This window comes from Pollachius pollachius, assembly GCF_949987615.1.
Source record: "Pollachius pollachius genome assembly, chromosome: 19".
Lineage (NCBI taxonomy): Eukaryota > Metazoa > Chordata > Actinopteri > Gadiformes > Gadidae > Pollachius > Pollachius pollachius.
Window position 1 is genome coordinate 15,601,326 of NC_136952.1, and position 14,142 is coordinate 15,615,467.

At 45.6% G+C, this 14,142-nt stretch overlaps 1 protein-coding gene across 2 annotated transcripts; it reads left to right on the forward strand.

The window, feature by feature from the left end:
- The first annotated feature begins 1,683 nt into the window (after positions 1-1,683).
- On the forward strand, positions 1,684-9,265 carry ghdc (GH3 domain containing). Of its 2 annotated transcripts, XM_079757434.1 has the most exons (11): positions 1,684-1,856; positions 2,512-2,802; positions 3,162-3,358; positions 3,513-3,707; positions 4,099-4,218; positions 4,796-5,093; positions 5,395-5,584; positions 5,820-5,891; positions 6,177-6,310; positions 6,700-6,788; positions 7,706-9,265. In XM_079757434.1, exons 1-11 carry the CDS (start codon positions 1,784-1,786, stop codon positions 7,925-7,927), a joined length of 1,881 nt encoding a protein of 626 aa, XP_079613560.1. In that variant the 5' UTR covers positions 1,684-1,783; the 3' UTR covers positions 7,928-9,265. The 2 variants fall into 2 exon arrangements, with proteins under 2 accessions (XP_079613560.1, XP_079613561.1); XM_079757435.1 differs by lacking the exon at positions 1,684-1,856 and having other exon boundaries at positions 2,519-2,627.
- The last annotated feature ends 4,877 nt before the right edge of the window (positions 9,266-14,142 follow it).

Below are 14,142 nucleotides of genomic sequence, written 5' to 3' on the forward strand. Positions count from 1 at the left end.
TTCACCGGAGGAGGAAGACCGGTCAGCTAAATAGGAGCATGTATCGGAACGGATAGAAGGGCATGTGTACTTACGGTTGGGAGGATTGAGCATCACTTCGGCGCACACTTCGTTGGGTCCCCTGCACGTCACCACCGTGTTGAAACCGCTTCCCATTATACTATAACGCCGGTTGCACCTCAGAGCTTCTCCTACAGATCAAGTATATTAGATATGAGTGGTTGGTATTCTTTAAGTGGGTCATTTAAATGGAGACGTTTGGGCTGTAGGCCTCGACTCACCAAAGCTGGAGGCCAATGCAAGCACCAGAACAACCGCTAAAGTCCTCATCTTTTCTCTCCCTGGACTGATCCTCTTGCTTGCCTAGAAGAATAATTTGGATTTGGAAAATGGGATGGAAGTGTTTATCCGAGCGGCTTGACCGTATTTATAAAATTTCCAATGTTGCACCATCAGGGACACTCATCACTTTGTCCTCCACACAACTGTTAACTCTGTTCACGCCAAAAGGTGGCGCGGGTAGTGGTGGCGAAGCTTTAAACAGGGATAATTATTTAGAGAGGGATAATTTTAGTTGGGATAATATATTTTTTAATATGTCTTCAATTTGTATTGGTCAATCAGATTTATCTTGACACGATTGCGATTCAGCCTACGCATAGCATGCTCGCACACTCAAAACCAGACACAACAACGACGAACAAGTTCTAGACTGGTCTGCAGAATAAAGAGCCTGTGTAACATAGAATCTTGAGAATTCTATAAAATATACGTGGACCCCCCCCCCCCCCAAAAAAAAAAAATCTATATATTATAGTACTTGGAGGAAAGATGGTTCGAATTCATTTTAAATACTGCTGTCTTTTCCTATGATTGAAAGGAAGCACCTTTTCATCTCCTTGACCCGCGCATGGATCGAAAGAGCACGTCGGTTAGGAAAAATGGAATCTAATTAATTTTAAACAAGTGCTGTATTATCCTATTTTCGAAAGGAGGCACCTTTTCATCTCTCCTTGACCCGGAGAGGTTTTCCACAATGATTAAGGAAAGGAGACTTAAAGGTTAGGAGATTTGACAATCCGTAGAGGCCCCTAGTCACTATATCAATGGATTGAAAGGAAATAGCCCGATAGTACGATTCACTTAGTTACTGAGCTTCTGAAGATAAATCCACCCTACCTGACTCCGTATTAAGTATTTCTTTCTCAATATTTATTTTTCCTATCGTCGTTTATCTGTTGTTCAGGTCAACTCCACCCAAAAAATATCAAGAACTTCCAGGTCAAGCTAAAATCCCTTTCTTCGCAAAGTGAGTAAAAAAGTGAGATTAAGTTGAGACAGAAGTTAGCGTAGTCTACTACATCTAAACAACTTAGTACATATGTAATGGACACGAGGTAGTTTCACTCAGATATAACCGTAAACCACATCCCCGAATTGTTTCAGTTTCAGTATGAATGTCCTGTAAATGCGCAGATTTGTTTTTAAACCTACGTGTTGAAACTTTCTTTTCATGCACTGAAATGTTTGTGTTTGTCATATTCTTGGGTCATATCAGACTTTTTTCACAGACCTGTTGGTCAGGAGTGGGTGTGTCTGTCTTACCTTTTTCTCCAATCGCTGCAGCCGACTCGATCAAAACAAGGAAGTGGAAAACTCAACCAAAGAAAAATCGAACCGTCTCCTCTGTAGTTATACATCCGCATCCTATTCACTCCTAGTTAGGATCCTAACCATGTGAAACTAAACTAAACCTTGGAACGTACACCATAAAGCAGATATTATGAGGTATAATGTGCTGCCTCTGATCTTTGCAACTCTTTCCATCGCTGTTGCTTTCATTGCACAAATAAATGGTACGTGCCTTTAACTACACTATATAATAACCTGTTAAAGCGCATATGTTACATTTCTAAATATATATGGCAACGGAAATGCCATGGATTCTTACAGGATGTGATTCAAATATACTTGCAGGGCGATATATAAAGATATATCCAGGGTGCGATTTGTGAAAAAACCAGAGGGGGGGATAATTTTGAGAAACATTTTAAAATGTTTCAAAATGAAGACGGACCCTGTGTATTTTGGTTGTTAATTATTACGATGTAATGGTGAAAATACTTTGGGTGGGGGGGATAATTTTTATCCCCACCGAGGATAAAAATAATTCAGCAGAGGGTAGGACGTGTAAACCAGAGGGGGGGGATAATCCCCACCATCCCCACCGGCAAATCGCACCCTGGATATATCATCTGTATATGTTCAGTAGCTTTATTTTCTTATTCAATTGATATATTTGAATAATATATACGAGTCCTCATTTCTTGTGTGTCACCGTAATTCACTATGTATAAAGTAGGCTACAAGTTACAGCCCCTTACTGTTAGCCCTTTACAACTCATCTTGTAACTTTGTAATGTACATTGTCGCCCCCTAATGACACAGATGGAGCATTACACTAATTGTGTAACTCACTATATAACACGTTCCCTTGTTGTTATATACTAGGAATGCCGCCGCTGCTCCCGACCGCCCTTGGCATCCTCTCTGCGGCCGGAATGGCTCTCATCTGGAGGGATATCAGGTCCAAAGTGAAAGGAAACGACCGGACAGTTAACAGCTTGGTGAGCCAATATCTGGCGATAAAGGTCGTCGGCTGGTTGGGTAAGCGGCAGAGAAACAAACTTGAAGCCGACACGCGCGACGTGACGCGGCTGCAGGAGGAGACGCTGCTGAAGCGTATCCGTAAAAACACAGACACGCTTTATGGAAAGCGCTACGACTTTAGTTCGATTAAAGGTAAGGAAGTGTTGAATTAAACTCTGACTCAAGTATGACAGGGTGTATCGTTATCTATTTCATTATTTGCCCGCGAGGTCCTTGACTGGTCGTCTACTCAGCATTTGGTATAGAAAACAAGATATGAACTATGGGTGCTGTTTTGTAAAGAGATATAAATTGTTTGCGATTAGTTAGAAATGACACAGCCATATATCAGTTATTAGTGAGGGAGAAGCCTGTGAGACTATCTGCTGTGCTTGACTGCATGCCTTGAAAAGACCAATTCGATTTTAGACTCAACCCAGCTAATTTCGGACCATTCAGGGCATTGCTTCCTTGATTGGTTAGGGTCATCGTCATCGTCTTTTCTCCCGCAGACGTCAGCACGTTCCGTGCACGCCACCCGGTGACCACCTACGAGCATTACCGCGAGCTGATTGGGCGAGTGGCGGCGGGGGAGGAGCGGGTCATCCTGGCGGAGCGGCCCCTGATCCTCGCCATGACGTCGGGGACCTCCGCCGCCAGCGCCATGCTGCTCAGCACCGGGGACACCAACACTGAGTTCTTCATGCAGGTTGGCCTTCCACCCCCACTCCCAAGAGTCCACCTCAAGTCACTTAACTTTAGGATTCTGACGTAGAAGTGACTTTAAAATCATACTCAAGTTATGAACGCCAAACATTTGAGTATCGAGTCTGCTGAAAGTGTGTGTGTGTGTGTGTCCGCAGGGTGTGTGTGTGGCTCTAGACGTGATGCGTAAGGTGTTTCCGGGGACCGACAGTCTTCAACGCACCACAAAGTTCTTCTACAATCCCACTCTCCGCCAATCAGAGGCCGGCATTCCTATCGGTCCCAACTCCTCTAGCCCCGCCTCCTCGCGGCATATGATGAACCTCTACACCACCCCAGCACCCGCATTCCAGGTAACACACAGGTGACGCCCACTTCCCAGAAAACACCTAGGTAGCACCCTGTCCTTCAGGCGACCCCCACTTTCCAGGCAACAAGCTGTCCTTCAAAGGAATTGCTCTTCTTGGGATAAATTAAGTTTTCTGAATCTGAATGTACCAGGGTTCCCCGCTCACCCTCTTTCCAGGTGGCACCCAGTTAGCCCATAGATTAAACCTTGCCCTTCAGATGACCCCCACTTCTCAGCCGTCACCCAGATAACAAGAGAGTTAGCACCTCTCAGGTAACTCCCACTCTAACCTGCGACACCCACTTTCTAGGTGACACCTAGATAACTCTTGCCCTCCAGGTAACCCTCAATGTCCTGACCCGGCTCCCTCAGCACTCCGTCTCTCCCTCTTTCAGGCACCCAGTGAGCGGGATGTCCTGTATCTCCACCTCCTGTTCGCTCTTAGGGACCCTAGCGTAGGCACCCTAGAGTCCAACTTCTCCTCCACCCTCTTTTATGCCTTCACTACCTTACAGGTAAGTTTGATTGGTTATTATATCGTGGTTGTGATAACTTCCAACTTAAAGGAAAAGTTGGGGAATTTTCAATTTATTTTCCCATCATTTTGGGCCTAAGGGACTAATGCAGACAAATATTTTTGACATTGGTCCAGTATTGAGCGAGAACGCTGAATCCTTATTCCAGATAAAATGGTCTGCAATGTAATCCTTTGGGCCAATAGCGCCCTTCAATGTAGGTGCTATACATGTGCTTGGTTTTGCCAGTGCAAGTCTCAGATTATATTCTATCATTATGGAAAGGTTACAGAGGAATACAAATTCTTGGTTTCTTTACCCTTTTTAACTTGATCATGGACTGGTTCTTATTGTGTCCAACCAAGTCTTGCTCCAGGCGAATGATGGACAGACCGGAGAGTGGGTTGAGAGTGACCCAGAGGGAATGACCTGTATCTTAGGTCTGCTGGTGGGACTCCTGGGGCCGCTACCAGCTGATCCCCTACAGGGCGTTAGTTAACAGGTTCAGCCTCCACCTCCCCTGCTTAGTCAAGGGAACCCAACGGCGTACCGTGACGCCATGCGCCTGGTTCCTCAGGAGCGCTGGCAGGAGCTGGTGGAGGACGTGGAGGTGGGCAGGCTGAGCCCCTCGCTGGGCCTGGGGTCCCAGCTGAGGGCGGAGCTGGACCAGCTGCTGAAGCCAGACCCGGAGAGGGCGGAGCAGCTCCGAGCCCACTTCCAGCAGGGCTTCAGGGGCATCGCCCGGCGGCTGTGGCCCCGGCTCAACCTGGTGCTGGCCGTGGACTCTGGGTCCAACCAGATCTACGGGGAGATGCTGAGGGAGCACTACTGCCAGGGCGTGGACCTGTACTCCCCCTTCTACGCTGCCACGGAAGGTAGGAGAGACACCCCCCCCCCCCCCCCCCCCCCTCCCCCCCCCGGACCAATCCCCGCTGGGCATGTCATGCAGATCATGTCACAGTCTAGATAGAAGAATACTAATACGAAATGGAGAATAGAAAATAAAATATAAGTAAAAATACTAATACAGAATCTACACATAAATACTGTAAGGCAAAGAAATTGGAACATAGAGAAACATTTACAGTTTCATAATGTAGCTAATATAAAGTGTCTCAAAGAGCAACTTCCATTCCACACAATATAACTGTTTGGCTGCCGTTGGGGCCCCTGCAGGTTTGATCGGGGTGAACCTGTGGCCCCAGGTGTCCCCCAGGCACTACCTGCTCTGCCCACGCTCCATGTTCTGCGAGTTCCTTCCGGAAGCCTGCCTGGAGGCGGAGCTTCCTAAGCCGCTCCTGATTGGAGAGGTGGAGGAGGGGCAGAGCTATGAGCTGGTGGTTACCAACGCCTCAGGACTTTACAGGTGGGTGGGTTGGTTCCTTCAACTGTCGGTCAAGGATGAACACACATATTTCTTGCTTCGTGAGACCGTCGTAATCGCTCTGTTTTTGAACAATGATATATATGTGCGAATCAATTGCTCCCCAACCAAGACCAGACCGATATTCCTATTAATTGTGAAATGCGCAAACGTGATGGATGGTCTCACAAGGCGACTGAATCCACTCAATACTTCTAACTGTACAAACCAACCTCAGGTACCGGCTGGGAGACGTCGTGAAGGTGGTCGGATTCCACAACCAGTGTCCAATCATGGAGTTTAAGTACAGGTACGGAAATCACACACACACGCGCACAGACACAGACAACCACAAGTACAACCTGTTTCCATCTGCATTTTCGGCGTTGGATTGCAAACCACGCTGTGCTAATTTAGTCTCACACTATTGGATCGCATGTGTGAAGCGTTCTCCAATGTGAAAACAAGACTCAGTCTCTCATCCAATCCTTCACATGTGCCAATCCAGGACATGCATATGGAAAAGGCGCACTGTGTGTTAGTGTATATAGCTTCCAATTCCAGATGTATTGTAACCCTTGTGTGTGTGTGCCAGGCGTGGCCAGATGCTCAGCCTGCGTGGGGAGAAGGTATCTGAGGTGGTGTTTCTGGAAGCCCTGAAGCAGGCCTTGGTCCAGTGGCCTGGGGCTCAGCTGGTGGACTACAGCTGCGTCGAGAGTGGCATTCTGGGTAATTTAGTATAATCAAGCTTCAACTCTGATTCGTTGTTTGTCAAACTGATTAGGTCTTGCTGGAAAGAAGGAAAGAACCAGCCTTGCTATCGTCTGAGAAGAGTTGAAGGGGAGTAAAAAAATAAATAAAATAAAGTTATCTGTTGATGTTCAGCTAGAAATTGTTTTGTTACAGGTGTCCTCCTACAAATGTTTTAGTTTTTGCTACTTGCTAAATGGTTCGATTTAGATAAGGGTTTAGGTAGGATCTCTCCTTTTTCTCCACTTTTGAGCTTTGGTTTCAATTTGTAAACTTGGTTTAAAACTCCACATTAGATACTGAATGTGTGTGAGAGGTCTGTGTGTAGGTCTTAATGTGTGCGAGTGTGCCTCCCTACGGGTGTGCAGGGGACTCTGTAGGTGGATGCGACCCTCACTACCAGGTGTTTGTGGAGCTGAAGGGCCTCAGGAACCTGACAGAGGAGCAGCGCTATAAGGTACATCATGATTAACTTCACTTTCGATTTTATTCTTGTCTTTCGTTAAACAAATCTCAATTCCCCGTAAATAGCACGACATGAAATGATCAAAATCCATATCACCACCATGTCGGTGTAGTTATACAATATCGCTTTGCAGCTCATACATGAATGAATACCATTTCCTATCACCGACACAAACAGGGCAATGAAACCAATTGCAAAATAAAAGCACCATGGCCATTAAAAAAAAAAAAAATAGAAAGGCCTTCATAGGATCGTTGTAACCATGCCGGTGCGGTTATACAATACTGTTTTGCATCTCGTACATGAATGAATGTCATTTCTTATCACCAACACAAACTCGGCAATGGACACAATTCCAAAATAAAAGCGCCAAGGCCATTTTTTCAAACTAGTAAGCCCTTCATCATGTATCAAGTATCAAGTTTATTACAGCCATTTCAACAACATAGAAAATACAGTTGATAGGAATGTGTTTTGGTATGCTCACATGTATCACACAGCAACAATAACAATACAACATAAGACAAAAAGCCAAAAACGGCACATAAATAACAAGGAGTGCAACACTTCATACTTAAGTTATGAACACACATAAAAAACACACAATGCATGGTTCGCAGAGAATTGCAGCAGTAAAGTACAGTACAGTAGTGCAAAAACTGCAAAGTGAGGTAGACCATAAAGACCGTAAAGTGCTTAGTGCTCGTTCAAGTGGCGTATAGCTTGTATAGCTTGTAGATATCCCTAAAGCGTGATGTTTTACTTGTGGCGCTTCTGTACCTCTTCCCTGATGGTAAGAGTGTGAATAAGTGGTGTGCTGGATGAGAGGGGTCAGAGATGATCTTCATGGGATGGTTGTACCCAGGCCGACTGTGGGGTCCTCACTGTGTCCTGGTGCTGGTCCCCAGTTGGACCACTGTCTCCAGCAGGTGTCGGCCGTGTACAAGTCGTTCCGGACCAAAGGCAGCATCGGACCGATGAGGGTGCAGCTGGTGGCGGCGGGGGCGTTCGCCCAGCTCAGGGAGCGCATGATGGACCACTCCGGCACCTCCCCCAACACCTTCAAGATGCAGCGCGTGCTGCGCAGGAAGGACGACGCCCTCTTCCTGTTGGGGAAGACCGTTTCCTGAGTCCGCCGCGGCGGAGGGGAGGCCGCGGTCAGAGCGTCTGGATGGAACGTCAGGACGCAAAAGTATTCATAAACACTGGCCTTGGGATACCATGAAAACCCACAACTTCAATATGCCAGGACACTCCGCTCCAAAACTGCTGGATTGATTCCATTGAGAACATGCTGAGTTCTAATAATAACAATAATATATCTGATTTCGAAAAAAACTTTTTAATGAAACATGAAGCACTTTCTACAGAAAAAATGTGAACGTTGAGGAACTAAGGTCCAAAGCCTTCCCAGTAGAGAGATTAATGGTGTGTGTGTGTGTGTGTGTGTGTGTGTGTGTGTGTGTGTGTGTGTGTGTGTGTGTGTGTGTGTGTGTGTGTGTGTGTGTGTGTGTGTGTGTGTGTGTGTGTGTGTGTGTGTGTGTGTGTGCGCGCGCGCAGGGCCAGCGCTCGACATAGGCGTCCTCTGCGATTGCCTAGGGCGGCAAATGCGTTGGGGGCGCCCTCTGGTGGCGGCCTTAGTCAATTAAAATATACGAAACAAATGGAGAACGGAGGGGGCGTGGGAGCAATTGCTAGGGCGCCCCCAAACCGTCACCGTAGCTCCCCCCCCCCGCTCGGAAGACCAGTCCAGGGCGCAAGTTGATGTCAAGTCGCCTAGGGCGCTGAAACGGCCGGCTGTGTGTGTGAGAGAGTGTGAGTGAGTGAGTATGTTGTGACTGGTATGATGTGAGAGATTGGGAAACGCAATACGCGTAGAAAGACGTAACGTTGCTGAAACAGACGTGTCAAATATTTATAACCAATTATATAAATATTTACAACCAAACGTTTGTATGGAATTTAAATTGTGTATGTGAAGATCAGCATGTGATGGTGTTGGTTTGACCCCGATCTCATCAGCTCCTTTGTTGATGCAATCTAAATTGGCTCATACAGAGGCAGTCAGCCAGAACATGTATTTTCACAGAGCACTCTCTCTTTATGGCCATTTATTCTTGCCTTAGCTACAACCCGTTTTATAGTGCTCTTGGAATCCGACATCCTTCTTTTACTGCCGTTGTGGGTACCAGATTGACTCGGCTGCCAGATCGACTCGGGGTCCTGCGCTTATAGATGACGTATCGTATGACCCGGAAGGGTCGTTTATAAACGGGGCTCAATCATGGACATAAAAAGAAGGCTCAATCCGTTTTGGTTTTGATTTCATTGAACGCAGCCCCTTCTTTCGCACAAACAAAGCCATTGGAAACACGTCTAAAAGCACTGATGAATGCATATGTAACCCAGTTCCTGTTAGGGACTATTATTCTGAAGGAGGAGAACGGAAATGTCTGCGTGTGGGTCGCTCTTTTGACTCTGTGTTGGGAGCGCTGGAAATAAAGTGGATCGCCCCGTTCAGTGAATGGAGTTAACCGATTCTTCTTTTATATATTACCCAAGTATAGGCAACAATAATTTGTACATTAGTTTATTATTCATAGATTAGAAAACAAAAGGAGATCATTAATACTTGAGAATAACATGGGAATGAATGAAACGCGCTTGCGCATTTAAAAGACAGCGTTTACAGTAAGTGCGTCATTATTGCGCATCTAGGACCCCGAGTCGATCTAGCAGCCGAGTCAATCCGATACCCACACCGTTTCTTACTTTACCCCACTGTTGCTAACAGGCCAGCAGAGGGCGCCAACACCACTAGATAACTCGGAGGTGTTAACTCTTAATGATTACTCATCCAATAAATATTTTTTCCTTATATCTTACATAATACCACATAGTGACAAGATATTGGTCAATATGCATTGGTTCAGAAGGTGAGGGTATATAATACATCATTTTTAATACACTATTTATTACTCTGGAATAATAATCTCTTCCATTTTCTAGCTTTTGAACCAAGAGGAAAAATGGATAATGATGCAATAAGATAATGTCCCTGTCTGTCCCTGTTGCTCTGTCGCTGTCTGTCTAACCCTGTCTGTCTAGATCTTACTGTCTGTCTCTGTCACTGTCTAACCCTGTCTGTCTATGTCCCTGTCTGTCTCTGTCTTACTCTCTGTGGCTGTCTCTCTGTGGCTGTCTTTCTCTGTCCCTGTCTGTTCCTGTCCGTCTCTGTCCCTGTCATACCCTGTCTGTTTCTGTCTTTCTGTCTCTGTCTTACTCTGTCTGTCCCTGTCACTGTCTGTCCCAGTCTCTCTCTGTCTGTCCCTGTCTGTTGCTCTCTGTCTCTGTATCTCAATCTCTTCTCACATTACAGATGTATATGTTGAATCAGCAATGGAATCAGTGATTAACCCACTTCTGCCTTCACACAGACTTCTTACATCCGGCCGTGTTGTTGTATGTAGTTGTCTTCTGTCCTGCAGGTCTGTGCGATCACAAACTGGGCTAATATTTTTAGCCCGCGTCCTATTTCAGCGGCAGGGCGGGCGGTGTGATTACTCCAAATGGGAGAGAGTGAGAGCAGCTTAATTGGTGAAACCCACACCAACGAGATACCTTTCACACACACCAGGCTGGACTTGGGACCGTCTGGATCTTAAACACTTGGTTCCTAATTGGAATTCAAGTCCAATTAGTGATAGAATATAGAAAAACGGTACAGTGAGAAATGGCTGATTAATTTATCCAGAATCATCAGTATTGACTAGATGGTCGTTTATTTAAAATTCAAATAATTTTACTGACAAACTGTAGTGATCCTCCAGAGCAGTTGGTTCAGTATAGGTTTTTTTTTGGCTCAGCTGGTGCCGTGAAATGTCACAAATATACGTATGCAATTCATTTTAGCAGAAACAGCTGTCAACTGCCGTCTCTGTATGGGTTGAGGATTTGAATGCACCCATGTGGTGGTCACTGTGTTGTGGTTGGGATTCACGTGATTGGGGACTTGTGAACAATCAGTGATCTAGTGGTGCCCATCTGGGCATCTGTCAGTCATTTGTTCATCTTGAACCGCACAAAGTTGTGAGAATGGCTGATTTCTCAATGGCTTTGCACGGTAAGATCCTCTGATGCCAGTCAAGGTTAGATAACTGAAGGCTCAGTCACTCCACAGCTTATTCAACACCATTATCACTTCTTGTGACCACTATTACCACACACACAGGATTACGGGGCCACGTCCCCATAATCCCTTTACTGTTTATGCGTCCTTCATTTACAAGGACTCTGTTTACTTAACTTCAGAGGCGAGGGTCCATATGTTAAACTTAGAAGTGTTCTAGAAAACGGGTCAGAGCTTATTATGCTGAAGGTTCTACTGAATTGAGGTTCTGACAAATCTGCACGCCTTGCTATTTTCCCAAGTATGCCCTAAAGAAAGTTTGTTCCCAGTACACAACGAAGTACATCAGCACCAGCTGTGATGCTAAAACTGGACTTGTTATAATCAAACCAATCAACTTCAAACTAAAACGGTAAATCGGCCAATCAGCTTCACAAAGATAATTTTATTAATAAATAAAACAACCTCTTCTAGCTAGCAGTTTGAAAACTAACTTTGTCTTTGTTCCATTTTTATATTATTTGTTTTTTTTATGTCAGAGAACAAACACGGAGCGCTATGAAGCTATGGATCCTGTGCTGATCTACAGCTATGGCTACGCTAGGACTGTGCGGCCGGCGGCCCCGTGTAGCGTTGGATCCGGGTGGTGGTTTGTGAGCATGTTTAATGGATCGCCCTCTTTATTAGTGACAAGCGGAGATAGGTGCAGTACAAGGAGAAAGGACAATGGGGGCATTAAAAATGGATGGTGGTGACGGGGCTGCCCGGACCTGACCAGAACCTGAGAGGGAAAACATTACTCTCTGTCAGCGGGCCTCTGTCTTCACCGCTCCTCTCTTTCACCCGCCTGCCGACACTTGTCAGTACGCAGCTCACCTGCTGAGGTCAGAGGTGACTTGCACTTGACCGCTTCCTGAACTTTGCACAATCCTTCTCGTCCTTGTTTTCCCCCGTCGTGTCTGTCTTATGAGATATCCTTCTGGGGTTGTCCATTTATTTTCCTCGCAAGCTTTTGTGTGACTATGTTTATTACCCTCTAGCTATAAAACTGCACTTTTTCTATTTGTCATTATCTTTATTCACCTTTCTCTCTTTCATCTCTAGCTATCAAATCACGATTAAATCAATTATTTCTCTTTCCCGTCCTTTATTTCCTGTTTTCCCTTCATCTCACCCTGGTTTTTAACTTCGCTCTGATTATTTATCATCCTCCGATTTGTCTTGATACGGCTCCCCCCCCCCCCCCCCCCCCCCCCCCCCCGCCCTTGTTTGACCCCGACCTCTCTGTTTTGTCAACTGTGTTGCTAACTCATTTTTCACATTAAGGTACCTCATTTACATTGCACTACGCTAACTGCTTTGCTTCTCAGATCAGCATTGAAATTCTCAAAACTATCTGTTCAATCTTCGCATCATTGTGTCACTTGTGCGCATCAAAAAAAACAGTTTCTCTTTTCTTTGAACAAGTTGCAAATGCTTTGGTACATTCATGCAAATGATTATGCACAATTCTCTGCGCTTTCCTACATTATCAATTTCTTATGTCATGTTGATCTAAATGTATTGTAATGGGTCTCTATTGAATAGTCTCACCCCCACAACACTTAGGCATTAGTTCATTGCATAAGTACCTCTCCGCATGCTGTGACCTTGCCGTGGTGGAGAAGCTTGCGTGCTTTTATGATCCTGAGAGCTATGCTGGAGGCAGGTTCAAATTCAAATCAGACTGGTCTTGGGTGAGCAGTGAGGATCAAGACCCCACACTTGGGAAACACTGAGAAAGGAGATTGGAGGTCAGGTGTGTTGCTCAAACTGACACAGCAAGGAGCGGCCGAGGGGAACCATCCACCCTCCGATCTATCAGCTCCTTTAGCGCCAGAGCCACCGCTAGGAGCTAGCTATGCTCCCCCATGCACTCTCCCACCTCTCCCCCTAACCTCCCCTCTCCCCCACCTCCCCTCTCCCCCTAACCTCCCCTCTCCCCCTAACCTCCCCTCTCCCTAACCTCCTCTCCCCCTAACCTCCCCTCTCCCCCATGCTCTTCTGCTTCACCTATCCCCAACCTGACCTCTCCCACACCTCTCCCATACCTCCCCTCTCCACTATCTCCAACTTACTCTTAAACTACAAGCAATCCTCTAATAGCTGAGAGGATAAAATCCCTGTGGCTTATCACAGATATTGGAGTCAAGTGGGATAATGATCTTTGGTGGCACGCTCTGTTTCTTGTTTTGAGGTGGTAATGTTTAGTGCGTCTAGACAACAAAATGCCTTTCTGACCATTGCGGGACAGATCAGCTTAAATAGTTTCCGTGGGTATCTTCAGTCGGCAAAATAACTAAAACAAAGATGTTTTGGTTTTCCAAACAATTGATTAATTTAAATTTTTTTGGCAAATATGTCGCCGAAAGTTGCGTTAATACGACGTGTAGCTTGCTCGATCTAGCAAGGGAAAATAAATAAATAACGGTGTTGAATTGGAGGTTCTCATGAAGAAAAATCACGCTTGATCCACTTAATCCTCTCTTTTAAGCTGCTTGACTCTTAATTCTCCCTCTCTCTCCGTGTATGAAGAGGATCGCTGAATGATGCTGTGACTTGAGCCCCGTCTTTGAACACGTGTTTGAGGAAGCAACATAAATACTGTGCTGCTGTTTTACTTCCACTATATATCTAGGGCGGTAATGACTGTCATTACTTGTAGCCGATGGTAGTCTTGAATGCACATGGGTCTGTGTGTGTGTGTGAGAGAGAGAGAGATAAAGAGAGTCTGATGGGCCGTGCTCACTCTCTCTAAGAAAAAAAACAACCATTTCCGAAGTGGATTATTGTCAACTAGAATATCACTAATCCTAATGGACGCTGCTCATTGCTGCAAAATACCAAAATAAACGACAGTGGCTTGTCTGTCGCTTGTGTTAGGGATGTTTCATATCTAATAAGAGTAATTTCTTAAATTTCTTTATTTGTATGATATTATATGCATGTACCCAACCGAATGTAGGAGATTTCTCCCTTCTCCCTTCCCCCACAAAGCGCACCTTGCACCTTGAGTGCCACAGTGCGGCTATGTATGGATTGTGTTCTTTTGAAAGACAATAGAAGCAAAAAAAGAATAGGGTCAGGGTGGACACAATGGGACTCTTTGATGGAAACTCTTTTAAAGGTAAACCATCTCTCAGCCTATAGCAGACAAGCGCACAAAACCCAGCGCTG